We start from the raw sequence: 16,700 nt of genomic DNA on the forward strand, positions 1-16,700 counted from the left end.
AACTATGGCTTCCCAAAGGGCGGCTCTTCCTGCAAGGCGCAGCCCTCAGGAAGCCAAGATAACAGCACGAGGTCTGTAGCTGCCGCGTGGGGAGCAGCAGCGCCCTGTCCCTGCATGCTGACACGCAGCTCTCGGCAGCCAAAGCAGCACCGCGTCCTGCCTGGGGTCCGGCACTTCCACAGGGAGAGACGGCCCCTGTTAGGAGTGGGAACGCACACCCTGTGTGCGGCTCCAGGTGTGCAGACCCGCTGCTGTCTCCCTGGGAAAGCTCTGTCCAAGGGTGCTCCCGGTGCTGCACGGCCCACCCGAGGCCGCCGCCAGGCTCCACCGCACTTCCGGTGCCCCAAGATGGCGGCCGCCCGGCCCCACGCCCGCTGGAGGGGCGCCGCGCTGCACCCCGTGACGTCACACGTTCCAGAAGGTTCGCGAGGCCATCCCGCCGCTCTCCAACGCCACACGGGCACAGTGAGGAGGGGCGGGACTTCGAGCCGAGCCTTCGCCCAATGACAGCGCGCAGGAGGGGCGGTGTCGGCTTGAATTGTCCAATGACCGGCGGCGATAGAGAGAAGGGGAGCCTCGGCTCCACCCACTCCCTTCTCCTCGCTTTCTTTTCAGAGGAAAACCAATCAGCGCTGCTTTCTGCCGGAACGGACATCATGTGCATCCAATAGAACACGGCGGGGCGGGGCCGGCACCACCCCCGCTCCACTCTTTGCCGGGGAGCGCGGGCGGGACTCCCCAGACGTCACGGCCAGTGGGGGTGGGAGAGGGGGCGGCAGAGTGCGTGAGTGCGCGGCGCCCCGGGACAGCGCGAGCGGTGAGTGCCGGCGGCGCCGGGACCGGTCCTGCCGGGACCGTGAGGATGGGGCCGGACACCGCCTTCGAAGCCGCCCCGTGGGGTGACAGCGTGTCCCCTTGGGGGGGCTGCCGCCCCGCCGCGGGTGTGACATCGATGTCCCCGTGGGGGTGGGAGGAAGGGGCTCGTGCCCCCCTCGCTGCGAATCACAGCGCATCCGGGGAGCGGCAGGGAAGGGGTTAACACGAAGTGCTGGCGAGGAGGGGGTTAACAATCCCCGACCCCCTCGGTGTAATTTTGTGACCTCCCCCCTAGCTCCTCACCTGCCCCGTGAGGAGTGGAGCGGTGTTGAGGGAACGGCTAACTCCCCCCCCGACCCGGATCACAGTGTGTTGACACGGAGCCGGCAAGGAAGGAGTTAATCTCTGTCCTCAGCGAAGGTGACAGCGTGTGGGGAGGGCAAAGGGTTAACTCTGCCTTCCCTACCCCACCCCACGGCCCCAGTTCCCAGTCGGGGTCACTTCGCCTCGCTCAGAGCGCAGTGAGCTGGGGGGAACCCGCTCCTCGTGGGTCATGGAGGGGGTCGGGGGTTGGGGGGGTCCGCAGCCCATCGGTGGAAAATGGGGTCACTGAGTGGGAGAGTGGTGTGGAGGCTGAGCCCCATCCCCACCTGGTGCCAGTGTGGGAACTGGGAGCCCTCTGTGGGAATGGAGGGGGCTTTTTACCCCAGCCCCACACAAGGGTGGATATTCCAATGGGGCCACGAAGGGAGCCCCTTTGGGGGGTTAACTCCATCAAATGCAGGCATCTCCAGAGTGGGGCAGGGAATGGGGTCCCTGTGCGGGAGGAAGATGAGCCCTATCCTCACACGTGGGCTGGGAGGGGGGAGCCCACTTGGGGTGAACAAAGGAGTGAACTCCTCATGAGGGCATCAGGCAGGGGTGCAGATGGGAACCCCACGTGGGGAGAGAAATGAGGGCTGAACTCTATCTCCTTGAGTCTGATGGCATCCTTATGTTGCTGGGAATAGGGGGGAGCCCCATCCTGATGAGGCTGCTAATGAGGTTGGGAATGGGGTGAGGAGGGGACTCAACCCCATTTCTATGAAATTATCCCCATGGGGCTGGAAGAGAACTGGGGGGAGGCCCTCAATGGAAGCACTGGGGATGCTGAGCCCCCTCCCCACACACAGGGGCGGACTCACCCCATCCCCATGCGGGTGCCGGGTTGGGGAGGGGGTTGGGGGGGGCTGGCGGTGGGGCGGGGGAAAGCGGGCGGTGCGTGTGGGGGCCTGGGGAAGGGATGATTCATTGCGTGTACTCATGACATCGCTGGCTGCTTCCCTGAGACTGGCAGCCAGCACGGGCACGGGTGGCTCTGCTTGCCCCGCTGCCGCGCTCCCCTTGTGCTGCCTGACCAAACTTGGGCTTCGTCTGCCTGCCCCGGCGCTGCCATGCCAGCCATCCTGCTTTTCTGGAGCCGCGCGGAGAGGTATGCATCTACCCCAAGCCTCGGAGCTGCGGGGTTCATCCCTGAAATGGGGACACGGTGCCCAGGACACCTGCAGAAGGATGCTCAGCTCCAAAGTTACTCTGGGCTGCAGGGGGGAGGACGGGATGGCATCGGGTTTTTTTCAATGAAGGTGATCCCAGAAAGAAGTTTTGTGCCGTTTGGGCTGCAGCTGCCAATGAGACCGCATCCACTGAGCCCATTATGCGGGTGCCTGGGGAGGGGACCCCGGGGGACCAAGCTCTCCACGACTTTTCCCCGCCTTGCGCATCGCTGCCATCCTACTTTTCTCCCTCCCTTTGTGGGTGCAGCAGCCTGACAGAGGGAGCGCACCATTCATTCTGCAGAGCGCGGGGACTCCCTGCCCTCACCGAGGGTCAGGGACGGCGGTGGGGAAAGGGCGACTGAGGGCTGGGAAGCAGGCAGGGCACGCAGTCCTGCTGCGGAAATGTCTTAATCTGGGAGCTCTGTGCCTCCCGGCACCAGCAATCTGCCAGAAACCAATGAGAGGAAAATCACTGCCTGCCGAGCGCCTTCATTGATGGGTTTCGGCAGCGGGGAGGGGATGGCAGCACACAAAGGACGTCGCGCTCGCACCGTGCTGAGGACACTCTGGCACTGACGCCCGCATCCTCGCTGCACCCGCTGTCCTTGGGGTGATGTTTAAAATAAAATTAGAGCCTTTACGAAGGAGCGCTTGGAGCATGAATGTGTTTATGAAGTTTCGGTAAGTGGCTCTCTGTGTGTCTTGTGAGAATCGCTGTGGTTCGAGCGCACGCGGTGCCCTGGCGCTGCTTGTCACCCTGCTGCGACCTCATGGTCTGGGATGGAAAATCTTAGTGGGACCGCTCTCATTGAGGGTTTGTTCCCTTACATGACTTCGGAGCAGGGAGGTTACGTCAAATGATCGCTATTCAGCTGCTATTCAGCCACTTGCCCATCCTGGGGCTGCGCGATCTGATGTCATGTGCGGGGCTGGAACAAAGGTCTTGCTGCCTTTTTGTTAGGGGGGGAGCAGGATTATCTGTGCGTTTTTCTGAGTGCAGCAGCGCCTTTCGCTGTGGTGTCCCAGCTCGGAAGGCAAATCTGAAATGCTGAACCCTTGCCCATCACAATGCTCCTCACCCACCATCTCAGCAGCAATTTCCCCTGCTCTCGACAGGGTTAAGTGGGAAGGCAGCGAAGGATGATTGAGCAGAAGGGGAGAGCGGGGCTGTGCTTGGCGCAGCTGATGCTAGGAGGTGGGAGGGAGGCTGTGCGGGGACAGAGTCGTGTTTTACCACCACACGTGTGACGCTTGCCTCCGAAGCGTCCCTGGACCCGGCGGGTCACCGTCTGGGCGCCCCACGGCAGCAGCCGGTGAGCGGGGTGGGAGGCTGTCCCAAGGGCTGGGAGAGGGACTGGCGGTGCCCAGGGATGGGCTGGAGCCCAGCACGCGTCCCGTCAGCCAAAGACCTCTTGGTGGTGCATGCAGGTTTGGGCAGGGTTTGCTGTAAGGTTGTAGGAATCGCTGTGGGGTCTGTGGTAGCACTAATTTGGGTGAAATCTGCTGTTCAGGGCATAGAAGCAGTTTGTCTATAGGCTGCTGTTTGACCTTGCTGCAGGTGGCCTGTTTTCCTTAGGGGTATCTCAGACAGGAGATCCGTGCATCTGGAGGCTGCATCCTGGGCTGGATGGGTGCGGTGGGCTACCACTACCCCTGGGTGAGGAGTGGCTGAGTTTAGCTGTGGTAGTGCTTTATTTCTACAGCGTGGCACAAAACAACCTTTTGGACCACCTTTGGGGACCCACAGCGTCCCCCACACCTTGTCACAGGCTCCTGCTGGGAGTCATAGAGCAGATGCAGATGGTGGTGGGCACGGGGTAGAGCATCTCGTAATGGCTGTGTGGGCTCGGCGGCTCTTAGCACAGAAGCTGGAGGGCTGTGCTGGTATAGAAACGTGCTGGCATTTAGAAGCTGGGATCTGAAGATGCTGTAGGATGCTCTTTACGCCCCCAGAGGCCTTCTCATGTCTCTAACAATAGCTCGGCGCTGCCTCTCCGTTCTGCCCCACTGGCATATGGGGCAGAGTCTGGTGTCTGGCCCCATCCTCCAGACCTGAAGCCATGTAACGCTGTGGGGCTGGGACAGAAGGGATAAAACTGGTGGTTTGGAGGAAGGTAGAATCATAAAATAATTAAGGTTGAAAAAAGACCTCTAAGGTCATCTAGTCCAACCATCAACCCATTACTACCCATGTAGTAGTACTACCCATGCCCAATAAACCATGTCCCTGTGGATGGACCCAGTAGGTCCAAGCCTTTGCCATGGCTGCCAGGGTCATTGTGCAGCCCTGCAGATGTGCTCCAGCAGTGGGCAGCAGGCTGGCAGCCTCCTCTGCTCTACCATAGCAAGGGTAATCTCCAAGACCTCCACTAGATGTGGTTGGAGCAAGGATAGGAGAATGCCTGATGGCCTTGGACAGCTGATGCAGGAACATGTCTGCTGGAGGGGCACAGAGGGCTGGAGTTGCCCAGGAGGAGCTGGGTGGCATTAGAGCACGGGCCTAGAGATGGGAGTGGGATGTGAGCACAAGTGCTTAGTGAAAGACACTGAGGATCAGAGGGTCAGCAAGGGTTGGGGAAGAACACAGCAAGGATATTAAGTTGGATATTAGGAAAAAATTCTTTTCAGAAAGAGTGGTGAGGCTTTGGAACAGGCTTCCTGGAGAGGTGATGGAGTCACTGTCCCTAGAGGTGTTCAAGTAATGTGGAGGTGTGGCACTGAGGGATGTGGTCAGTGGGCATGGGTGTGGATTGGGGTTAGACTTGGTGATCTTAGTGATCTTTTGTAGCCCTAATGATTCTACGATTCTAAGGAGCAGGTACCTGGTGCGGGTTGGCTTGGAGGGACAGGAGCCTTCAGTGGGGAAGCCGAATGGGAAAAGACAATGGAAAATGTTACTTGGGAAGTGTGGCCTCGTGACTCGTTGAGCTGCTCCCCAAGTTTCCATGATCGTGCCGGGTTTGCTGTGCCCTCAGCGTGCCTGTGGAGTGAATTAACTGCCGCCCCTTTTTCTTGGGCTGCGGCCGTTGGGTTTTCAATGCCTTAGTATAGGCATGGCTTGGTCCTGAGCCTCCCACATGATGGAGAAAGTGAGTGCAGGGAGCTGCTGCCTGTGCTGACCTCACTGCATCGTGTCAGGCTGCGATGGCATTTCACCGTCTCTTATAACATTTAATAATTCTGGCTTACTGCAGTGGTTACGTGGAGGCTCTAAGGGAGTGCAAGTCAGGCTAGAAAGCATTTAATTTAATTTTTTTTTTTTTTTTTTAAAGAAAAAAGCCTCCCACCATTGCAAGATGTTTCTGTCTAACGGCTTCGTTCCCTCTGCGCTAAATACAAATTACAGCTCTGACATGCTGGAAGCACTTATCTCCAGCTGAATGCCAATTGCTTTCAGGAACAAAATGTTTGAAGTTCCTCTAAGGTGAGCACGGCGGCGCAGTCCCCGCTGCTCCCCCACCACTGTTGGTGCCCTGTATGGGTTGCAGATCCCTGTGGCCGGGGAGGGGGAGCACGGCTGCAATTAGCCTGTCACGCCTACAGCAGCCTTGGTGACGTCCTCTTCCCTATAAGCACCCTGCTCATCGTGTGGTGCTCCCTGTCCAGTGAGCGGAGCGCACGGGATGGCTCCTTCTGTCCCCGCCTTGGCAGTGGGGCAGGGGAAGCTGCAGCCAGGGGAAGCGCTGGCCATGCCACGTTGAAGCATCCCTGTGCTTTGCCTGTGCCCTGCCTCGGGAGAAAACTTGAGTTGGGGTGGCTGTGGTGCTGCTGGATGGTACGATGCGGGGTGCTCTGTGATAAGTGGGTGCTGATCCCACCTCCCGCTGTGCCCCAGCACTGCGCTCACCTTACAGTGTGCCGTCTTTCTGCTTTCAGGAATAAGTACTCAGCGCCTGGCAGCGTCGCCGCCGTCATGGGGAAGGACTACTACAAGATTTTGGGCATCCAGTCTGGAGCCAACGAGGATGAAATCAAGAAAGCCTACCGGAAAATGGCCCTCAAGTATCACCCCGATAAGAACAAAGACCCCAATGCTGAAGAAAAGTTCAAGGAGATCGCGGAAGCTTACGACGTGCTGAGTGACCCCAAAAAGCGAGCTGTGTACGACCAGTATGGGGAGGAAGGTAAGGGGACCGTGGGGGAGGCACAGAGGCATCCCAGGCTCCTGAGGAGGTTGGTATGGGTGAGATGGGGTGCTAAAGCCCAACTGCAGTACCTCCAAGTGGAATTTGCTGGGAGTTGAAGTGGGGAGAATCACTTCTCCACCAGCCCTGCTTTGCTCTGCTGCCAGAAATAATGCTCTGATCCATTTCCCTGCTCCCCAACCAAGGAGATGGCACCTAGTGTTTGGCAGTGCTGCCCCAAAAAGTAAGCCTGAATGCTGAGGTGATGGAGGAGAATGGAGCTTGTGTGCTAGAGTAACCCTTTCCTCAACCTAAATTTCCATCACAGCAGTGCTCTCTTTGCCTGGATGTCCCCCGCAGGTTCTCTGCTCATGTGCTGCCAGCCCCACTTTTCTGCCTGGGACAGGCTGACCTACATGATTCAAAGCTTTTCCCAATTTAAGTAATAGGTTTTTTGTTTTGAAACCAAGCGGCTGCTGTTGTCTCCCGGTTGGCATGGAGGAGGAGAGCAGCTCCACCACACACAGCCTTATTAGTCGAATATGGAAGCCTGCAACCCCATTTGCTGAGGGTGAGGAGAGCACTGAATAGCATCGGCATTAATCAGCCGGGGACTTGGGTGCTGAAAAGAGCAGCAGGTCCACTGTGCTCTGTGGAAGGTGCAGCCCCTCCTGGGGGCCCAGCAAGCAGGTGCACCTGCTTTTGGGACAGCAGAGATTCAAGAAGAACTGGGTAAAACAGACAAAGGAAAGGAAGATAGGATGGATGGTAGAATGAAACAGAGTGAACTTAGCACAAAAAGAGAAAAAGGCCATCGAGCTATGGACTCCTCTTTTCTACTTGCATCCTGGTTGTTCTGTTTGGTTTACAACACTCTGAGGTTTTTTCGTTGATGATCCTTCCTTTGTTGGCCCTATACCGCTCTCAGCAGGCATGGAGCAGGCTCTGTGCCATGCAGTCTTAAGGGACTTGAGAGGGGACGGAGTTTTGCTCCTGACCGATGGAAATTATTCTCACTTCTGAAAGATGCTGGAGAGTAAGAAGTATTTGAAACTTAAGCGAAAAGCAGAGGAACTCTGTGAAGAAGTGGTCAGAGGTCCCAAAGGCTGTCAGCAGTCAGAGGGCAGACATGGGAAAGATCCCTCTAGGTTTATTTGAGCAAACCTCGGGTGAAGCTCCAGGAAATCTCTGCCTGGCAGTGTGCTGCCTATAGGCGTTACTCAACCCGTTATTTGTGTCACTGCCACAGGGGATGCACAGAGCCACGGTGATTTGCTGCTGTTTAAAATTAGAAGCAGCTTTCTCAAGGGAGAAAGTAGCATTTCCTTGGAGGCACCGCTGAAATCAGACCCTGCCTTTGCCTTTGATGGGCATTGTGGGATTAAAGCAACTGTGTAAAGGTGAAAGCTGCTGGTTGCACAGTACAAGGACGGAGTCCGTCAACAGGGGCAGCTGAAGTAACAGTGAGTTCAGCAGTGCAGAAGAAAATAGCTGTCGGGGAACAGCCCGTCACAGCAGTGGGGCTCAGGGCTGATTGTACCTCGCTGTCCCTGGCCCCATAGCTAGATTTGGGATTGAGTTACCCAAAACAGAAGCAGCAGCAGGTTTAGTCCTTAGGGGACGTGGGGTTGCCTGCAGAAACCCAGCACCTGCTCTGCAGAGCTCAAGCACCAGCAATACCAAGTGCCTTCAGTGAGCAGTGCTGGTGGCCCCAGCAGATTCAGTCATCTCCCATCTGATCTGTGCTGCTGAGCATCTCTGGGATCTTTGCACGTGCAAGGGCAGGGCTTGGATTTCCCTGTGGCTGGTAGCCACTAAGTTATTTCCACAGTTTTCTGGTTAGTAGCCCAGTCTCTGCTGCCCATGCACCCAGACACTTCCAGCTGGGAGATAGTGACCCATGCCTGGGGTTGGGAAATACTGTCTTCCATTGCACATCTGGGACAGTAACTGAGCTACAGCTTGCAGCAACGTGATCCAGTTGTCAGTGTTTGAAGAGTCTTCTGGGTCCCATGGAATGGGATGGGCTTGTGGGGTTTGCTACTCCTGCCCTACAGCGCAGCCCCCAACCTGGGAACCATGCCATGGAAAGATGATGTCAAAACTAGACCTGCACAGCTGAGAGGTAGGAGAGGAATGTTGCTGCTCTCCTCATCCCCTGTGGCACCAGTCACACCCCAAAGTCAACTTCACCATTGTCTCCTTCTTCCTGCAGCAGGGCAGGGCAAAAGGAAGAGGAGCAGCAGACCCCACAAGGAGGCTGAGAGCCCAATTTAGGCAAAGGAGGTCCCTGCTAGGGAGGGTGTGAGGAGAAGAAAAAGTCCTCCACCACCCTGGAGGGTAAACTCAGCAGTCAGAGCATGTCCCCTCTGTGTTTTTCCCCTCCTCCTGCCAACAGTGAGGATGGTACTGGCACAACAGCAGCCCATCAGAAATAGTCCTTTACTATCACCAGCGTGCCCTGAAAATAGCTCTTGAGCCTCGCTTGTGTTAACCTTTCCCTGGTCAGAACTGGGCTCCCAGAGGCGTCTTATTGGTGTGACCTCTAGGGATTATCTGTGGTACTGTCGTCAGTGCAGTTCACCTTGGGTAACAGATAACTCACCCAAGGTGGGTTTTGTGAGATCCTTGACTGAATATTGTTGACTAAATGTCAAGGACCCAAAGCAGTGGGCATGGCAAATCTGCTCCACCTGCCGCTCAGAGTGGCAGATGGTGGGATTCTTAGCATCCTGTAGTGCACAGGGTTTCTTTGGCTAGTTTTCTCTGGACTGGGCAAGGTGTTTGTTTGGCAAGAAGTGCTGCTGTTACACTTAGAGGTGATGAGGTTGTGCTATGGGACTGGGAGGGTTCACTTGTTCAGGCTTGGAAGGCACAGAAAGGAACAGGACAGAAGGGAGCCTGCCAACAGGGAAAAAAAGGAGATGGGCTAGTCATGAAATATATTGGATGAAAGGAGGTAATCAAGCAAGCATTTTAGAAGGAATGGGACCTGAAGGGCTTTTCACCTTGAGCTTGGAAAAATCACAGAATATCCCAAATTAGAAGGGACCATATCGATCATCCAACTCGTGGCTCCATACAGGACCACACCCAAAATTCAAACCCCCTCTCTGAGAGCATTGTCCAAGCACTTCCTTGCTTGGAGTTCTGGAAGGCTTGGGGTGGCGACTGCTGCCCTGGGGAGCCTGTTCTGTGCCCACCACCTCCCCCTGGAAGAGCTTTTCTTAATAACCAATCTGACCCTCCTCTGATGCAACTTCGTACAGAGTACAAGCAGGATGTGTGCCAGGGGTTGAGATGGTGCCTCCCTGGCCTGTAGAGATCATGCTGCTGCTCGAAGAGTACAGGTGCTGTGGGTCTCAGCAGCTTTCTCCTGGCAGGGAACATTAATGTCTTCTCTTCCGCATTCTCTTCTAGGTCTTAAGACTGGAGGTGGCTCCTCAGGTGGCTCAGGGAACACTTTCCACTACACGTTCCATGGAGACCCCCACGCCACTTTTGCGTCGTTCTTTGGAGGCTCCAACCCTTTCGATATCTTCTTTGCCAGCAGCCGCTCCCGGATGTTCAATGGCTTTGACCAGGAAGATATGGATATCGATGATGATGATGATCCTTTCAGTGCCTTTGGCCGGTTTGGCTTCAACGGCATTAATGGGGTTCACCGGCGGCACCAGGAGTCCCTGCACACACGGAGGAAGGTCCAAGACCCACCTGTCATCCATGAGCTCAAGGTGTCCCTGGAAGAGATCTACCACGGCTCCACCAAGAGGATGAAGATCACCCGCAGAAGGCTCAACCCTGATGGCCGGACCATGCGAACTGAGGATAAGATCCTCAACATTGTCATCAAACGGGGTTGGAAGGAGGGAACCAAAATCACATTCCCCAAAGAAGGGGACGCCACCCCAGACAACATCCCTGCTGACATCGTCTTCATCCTCAAGGACAAGCCTCACTCGCACTTCAAGAGGGATGGGACGAATGTGGTCTACACCGCAAACATCAGTCTTAAAGAGGTGAGTGTCGGTGGGAGGGAAATGGCACGGGCTGAGAGGCGGCACACGGCTGTGGTGCGTGAACCAGGATGGGAGCCAGTCCTCATCCTGTGCTGATGGGGGACCAGGTAGGGCACGAGAGACCAATGTTCGATTTTGGAGAGCTGCTCAACCTGCTTCAGCCCAAACAGTTGATTTTTTTTTTTTGAGGTTCTTCCTTCCCTAAATACAGAGCAAATTAAGCAAAATATTCAGCCTGTGAGCAAAATGCAGCACATCCCTGCCATCAGTCCTGGAGATCACAGCGAGACTCAACGCCAGAGCAGCAAAGCAGGTGAAGACAGGAAAGGAAGGGGAGCTTACCTCAGTTCAAGATGTGCGTTTGCTGCTGCTGCTAACTGCTTTTTAATAGATCCCAGCTGGCAGCTGCATTTAACTTTGACGATTATGGCAGCTGCCATTTGCTGTTCCTTTCAGACTGTAGACGCTGTCTGTCTTCTTAATGAGCTCTTTTTTTTCTTTTTTTTTTCTTTGAGGACAGATTTATGTTCTGAAACTCAGTAGCATTTAATAGAAATAAGCTCAATGGGCCAGACCTGAGGCAAGGAAACGTGAGCTGCTGAGCGTGCTAGCAAGCTGAGAGCTCTGTGATGACACTGGCTGTCCTGGGGCCAAGGGAGCACTGTGGGGCAGGCAAAAAGCTGGGTGTTCTAAAGCGAGCTCATCTCATGTTAACCCGTAGGATGGGAGCTGATTTTACATCGTGGTACAGAACGGATTCAAACAAAGAGGTTATTCCTGTGGTGACTGGCCTCTCTAGAAATACTTGGGAGAGGCTGCCTCATTTATGGCATCCTGCATGCTGTATCACAGATGCTTCCTTCTGTGCATTCCCATATCTGTTAAAATTAACCCCAAGATGTTAGTCCAGGTGGACAGAGCTGTGCTCAGCTCTACCTTTGGAGCAGCAAGCTGAGAAACTGCCTGGCTCTTGCTTGCAGGACATCTGTGGTTTCCATCCAGCTGCCCATGAACAGGGCATGTGTTGGCATTTGCTTTGCTTGATGCAGTCACAAAGAGAGACTGCTGGAAATTGCTGGTCTGGGCAAATTCCTCATCTCTTTGAGCTGGGCTTCCTGTTCTTTGCACAGCCTCGCTGCAGACCAAACATGCAGGGGAGCTGCTGGCCTGGCTGCCATCCTCAGCCCAATGCTTGCCAGGGCAGGGCAGTGCTCTACTGCTTTCATCTTCCACAATCCGCAGCAGCTTAAGAGCTGCAAAATGTAAGCAGATGCCAGGAGCTCCCCAGCTCCATATGCCATCATCTCAGTATATGATGGAGCAAATCACAGAACAACCTCTTCATCACCTAAGCCAACAGCCATAGCCTCTAGTTCTTTCCTCGTGCTGTTCATCCTTGCAGGAGCCTTATTTTAGCTAGAGCATTGGGCTTCAGTGCTGCCAGATCGAGCAGCACAGCATGGTGCCAGCAGGAGCTGGGAGCTGCAGTCCCACTTGTAGTCATGTGCAGACACATGGGGACTGGGGCAGGAGGACTGGAGACATAGCATCACCTGCTTCTTTTGTCTCCTTCCCAAACTGTAGCAGTGGTGAACTCAGTCTGCTGGCTCTGTGGTTGGGACTTCCAACCCCCAGAGCTGCTTCCAGCAGTGCCAGGTCAAGCAGAGGTGATGGTGAGGGGTTGCCAAGGATGGGCAGCTGTGTGGCTCCTTGGGGCATGGGTGCTGCAGATGAAGGAAGTGGGACTAGGCATCCGTAAGCGTTGTGGGCTGCAGGGAAGTGTCCATTCCAGAAATTATAGTGGGTGGCCAAGGGAGGGAGGAGTGACAACGCTAACGGCTCTGTCAGCCTCCCAGCAGGATTATCAGCACTGATGGGTTCTCGGGGAGATGGGAGCAGCACAACCCCACAACATCCTTCACCTGGCATCACCTTCCCTGAAGTACCCAGCAGCCCCCCCCACCCTTGCCATGAGCACAGTGGGACTGCCGCTGACCCAGATAGAGCTCAGCACTCACAGCTCAGACATCAAACCCACGCCGGTTTCATACTCAGGCAGAAACTGAAACACTTTCTAGGATGCAGTGCAGCTCCCATGGCTGTGCTCACCGCCTCTAGCCCCAGTATGGGCTCTTGTGTTGCCTGAACAACCAGTTTCTTACACGGCAGCAAAGTTGGGCCAGAAGGATAAAAAATAGGAACATACGGTGGAGGAGTGATCGGCTCAAACTCTACATCTTGGCTCTAAGAAGGAAACACTGAGATCCTGTCTGTATATGCTGTTCCCACCTGCTTCTGCTCCCATCCCTCTGCTTTTGCAGGGCAAGAACAGTGCTGGGGGGCAGCACCCAAGTGTGAGCCTGGCAGGGCTCTGCTCCATTGACCCCCTGTCCTCTTCTACGGGTTGGATGCAAACATCCCAGCCACTTTTCTCCTGCCCTCTTTCCATCTCAAACGCTCACTCTGGGAGAGATTTTTCCCGATATCCAACCTGAATCCTGGCTGTACCCTCCTGCCTCCTTAGCCCAAGATCCAAGCCCAGCATGGATGGTGCTGTGTTGGCTTTGCTGCAGAGCCTCAGCAGTACAGAGACCAACAGGAGAGCTGTTCCTGCTGGTGCTTCCTCTTGTGATGACTCTGGAAGCTTTTTCAGAGGATGCAGCTGCAGAGCATCCTCCCCTACTTCCTTTTGGGTGTCTTTTGGGGATGGGGGTGGACAAGTGCTTTGTGTGCAGGGCAGGACCAGCCCTAGGAGTCCTCCCCTTCCAGAATTATCGCTCTGCAGATTCTCTCCTTGCTGAAAGCCTGGAGACACTGCTGCCCACATATACAGCGGAGCTGTCTGAGTTATTTAAGGACACAAGGATTTTCTTGCTGCATTCCCATGTCACGTGGCTTGCTCTTGCAGGCTGGTTTGCGGCTGCTGCCGGCTTCTGCAGTAGGCAGCACCCAGTTCTAGGGAGGGAATGGCAGCTTTAAAATCACCTCTTGGCTTTGCCATGGTGGAATCAAGAAAGAAAGGACCTTCCTGTGGCAGGGATGCAGGACCCACTGGGGTCACCCTCCCCAGGCCGGTGTTTTCAGGTCCTGCCTCGCTGCCTCTTCCTTCTTGGGCCACCAAGGTGTAAAAATAACCGTGGGGCAGCGACGCGATGCCATAACCCATTGAGTGGCCCCAGCTTCCAGGAAAGCATGGTGCTGTGCTGCGTGGCTGTGCCGTGCCACGTGCCCCTGTGCTGTGCTATAGATAACACCAGGCTCCACGCAGCGACAGCTGATGCACCGCAGAGGCATCCGATGAGCTCAGCTGGGTTTTCGGCTGCCCCTATCCCCGTCCCAGCTCCCCAGTCAGGTGGCAAGGAGCTAAATTTAGGCTGCTTGTTGTTGGTCATTGGTGGTGCCGTGGGGAGGAGCAGGGATGGGGACTCTGCAACACAGGGTGGGAGGCTCAGGACTCCCGTGGTGCAGTTACAGGGCCGGCTGACGGTGTGTCTCCCTTTTTATCCCCTCAGGCCCTATGCGGCTGCACCGTGAACATTCCCACCATTGACGGGAGGGTGATCCCGCTGCCCTGCAACGACATCATCAAGCCGGGCACAGTGAAGAGACTGCGCGGGGAGGGGCTGCCTTTCCCCAAGGCCCCCAGCCAGCGAGGAGACTTGATCGTGGAGTTCAAAATCCGCTTCCCGGACAGAATAGCTCCCCAGACGAGACAGATCCTCAAGCAGCACCTCCCATGCTCCTAGAGCCCCGGGGACTCTCCTCCAAGCAGCAATACTCCAAATGCACGTGCCACAGCATCTGGCTCACACAGAGCAGAGGTGCCAGAGCACTTTCAAATGCAAAAAACCCACTTTTCTTCCCCAAAACTCCCATCTGTCCCACCCACCCCTGCCCCTCTTGGCCCATTTTGTACTCCAGTGGTGGGAGATCTCCTGCCCTCACCTCTCTCCCAGCTGCCGCCTTTTTTTGTTTTTTTCAGAGGTCCGGCTTTGCTGCCTTGCACGAGCGCACGGCACAGGCTGTGACTTGGGGATGTGCATCACTTTGTGGTTTTTGTGTCACCTGCTTTTCAAGCCAACTTTCTGACCGGAGGGTGGGATTGTAGGGAGCTCAGAGCAGTGTAAATAGGACTTCACGGGATCTAGCATCCCTCCGTGTTAGATTTCTCTTCCCTTCTTTGATACTTGCTGCTGTTCAAGGTCCCGCCGTACCAAGGTGCCAAGGAAACCGTCCTGAGCGTGTACGGTGAAGGGACCGCTCCTACCGGACCGTTTCTAACCTGGGACCACAGCACCCAATCCTACTGCGGTCCCCTCTCCTGTGCCAAGACCACCACCGAGTGTCACCTGTGCCAATCGACGGAGCTCAGAGCAGTGGGGACGGTCCCTTCCAGCCTCCTGCCCAGGCTGGGAGCTTTCTTGTTCAGATGTGTTGAGTTTGCATTGCTGCTTTATTTTTTAATACATATATTTAGCTCGTTAGGTAACTCTGTAAGGGTTTTCTCTGCCAGTTTTGGGTTTCCTGGAGTGGTTGACCCTGCTGTTGGGGAACAGCTCAGCCATATGAACAACCTGCCAGTGAGAGTGGAGAATGTGTGTAGCACAAGACTGGGTGCAAAAGCAGAGCCAAGCGTGAGCAGAGCTGTGGTTTTGACTAGTGTTTGAGTTCAACCTTAGGGATTGTAATAGGTAGAGAAATGCACGTGTATATATTTTTCTACAAGGAAGTTTAATTCAGGAGGTGTTTCTGAGTGTGACGGTGGAGCTGAGAGGAGCATGAGGCAATCCGCTTGGTGGTTTGGTTTTCAAATGCTGTATTTTTTTAAAAACTTCAGATTTCCATCAGGAGAATTTTTATATTTCTTACCTTCCTTGGCCAACTCTGCCTCTTGCCAGTTTTTTCCCTGGAGGGGCCAGCCGGGCTCCTCCACCCGAGCAGCGCTGAGAAAGCCAAGGCGCTTCCCCGGGCACCTTTCTGTGAAGGGAAGTCACTGGCTTGAAGCAGGGATCTGGAGGTATACAGCTGTACAGTGCATCACGTGGCAGGAGGACAGCCCGTGGGCATGGGGATAGAGCACTTGCATTATTAAAGCACTACTTAATTTATCAACCAGTTTGACTTCAGGTTGAGGCGCGCCGCCTTTTCCCTCCACTGATCTCTCTGGAGTTCAGCATACAGAAAACTGGTGGACACTGATGGAGCGAGAAGACAGGTCAGCACACAGATGCAAGCTGCTTTGTTTTTCTCAGTTTCTATGAGACCTGAATGTTTTATAGTGTTTTGGGTTTTTTTTCTGTTGTTTTTTTTAATGTAACTTTTTTTTTTTTTTTTTTTTTTTTTTTGTAATGTCAGTATTGAAGAAAAATAAAAAAATATTTTGAAAAATATAACTCATTGGTCTGTGTTGTGGTGGGAGGTGCTGGAGCTGTGCTCACCGCTCTTACAGGGGAAGGGCCTCAGACTCCCACTGGTCCAACCTCTCCCTTTGGAGTTACGCTGGGATCCAGCTCTTCTCAGAAGGACCCCACTGCCGGGTAAGAAAAGCAGCACAGGATGCGCCCAGGGAAATTCCCTCTGATGCCAGGAAATGTGTTTGTCCATCAGTGTAGTCAACCCACCAAGGAAGTCCATTCTTTGAGATCTCCAACCCTGGATAGGGCCAAGACCACAGCGACCTGCTTTAAGAGGGGCTTGAAACGAGGCTTTGCATCAATCCTTCCCTCCCGTCCCCCTCCAGGACTGCGTGTAACCCCGCAGCTTATCCCTGGGGACAGCAGCAGCCATGGTCCATCCCTGGTGGCTTCAGAGCAGACTGCGCCAGGGACACGATGGGAATACGGGGACTGGAGCCGCAGTGAGCACGGCCACCGCCTGCCCTCTGCTGGCAGCAGGGACCCAGTGAGCCCACAGGCGGCGGGGTGATGCCAAACCAGCCTGCAAATCAGCGCTTTGGCCATTGGGGGCCTCCCTGCCATCACCCCGGACTTGGTGGAGCCGAGCTGTAGGGCTGGGGCGCGATGAACATGACTCTAGGGCCACGCCAGGGAGCTCTGGCCATGGCAACACGGGAGAGCCCAGCCAAGCTCCCAGACTCTGCTCACCTGGGGGCTACTCCAGTACCAGCCACCAGCCACTGCTCCAGGAGCTCCCAGGGGTGCCAGCCCTTCCAGTGGATTTAATCAGTATTTGCAATTAGGAGAGGA

At 55.2% G+C, this 16,700-nt stretch overlaps 1 protein-coding gene across 6 annotated transcripts; it reads left to right on the top strand.

The window, feature by feature from the left end:
* Positions 1-668: 668 nt before the first annotated feature.
* Positions 669-14,978, top strand: DNAJB5 (DnaJ heat shock protein family (Hsp40) member B5). 6 transcript variants are annotated; one of them, XM_085213891.1, is made up of 5 exons: positions 716-817; positions 1,112-1,236; positions 6,228-6,475; positions 9,896-10,494; positions 14,007-14,978. In XM_085213891.1, the coding sequence occupies exons 3-5, from the start codon at positions 6,265-6,267 to the stop codon at positions 14,238-14,240; spliced, it is 1,044 nt and encodes a 347-aa protein (XP_085070017.1). In that variant the 5' UTR covers positions 716-817; positions 1,112-1,236; positions 6,228-6,264; the 3' UTR covers positions 14,241-14,978. The 6 variants fall into 6 exon arrangements, with proteins under 6 accessions (XP_085070016.1, XP_085070017.1, XP_010723544.1 ...); XM_085213890.1 differs by lacking the exon at positions 1,112-1,236 and having other exon boundaries at positions 669-817; XM_010725242.4 differs by lacking the exons at positions 716-817; positions 1,112-1,236 and adding an exon at positions 2,083-2,287.
* The last annotated feature ends 1,722 nt before the right edge of the window (positions 14,979-16,700 follow it).

The sequence above is a fragment of the Meleagris gallopavo genome, chromosome Z, assembly GCF_905368555.1.
Source record: "Meleagris gallopavo chromosome Z, MGAL_WU_HG_1.1, whole genome shotgun sequence".
NCBI classification, from domain to species: domain Eukaryota; kingdom Metazoa; phylum Chordata; class Aves; order Galliformes; family Phasianidae; genus Meleagris; species Meleagris gallopavo.

Excerpts from the sequence above, each read along its gene's own strand:
- DNAJB5 (XM_031557189.2), top strand. The coding sequence starts at position 2,965 with ATGTTTAAAATAAAATTAGAGCCTTTACGAAGGAGCGCTTGGAGCATG. Across the intron at positions 3,033-6,227 it reads AATGTGTTTATGAAGTTTCG|GAATAAGTACTCAGCGCCTG; the intron begins GTAAGTGGCTCT and ends TTCTGCTTTCAG. Across the intron at positions 10,495-14,006 it reads CAAACATCAGTCTTAAAGAG|GCCCTATGCGGCTGCACCGT; the intron begins GTGAGTGTCGGT and ends TTATCCCCTCAG.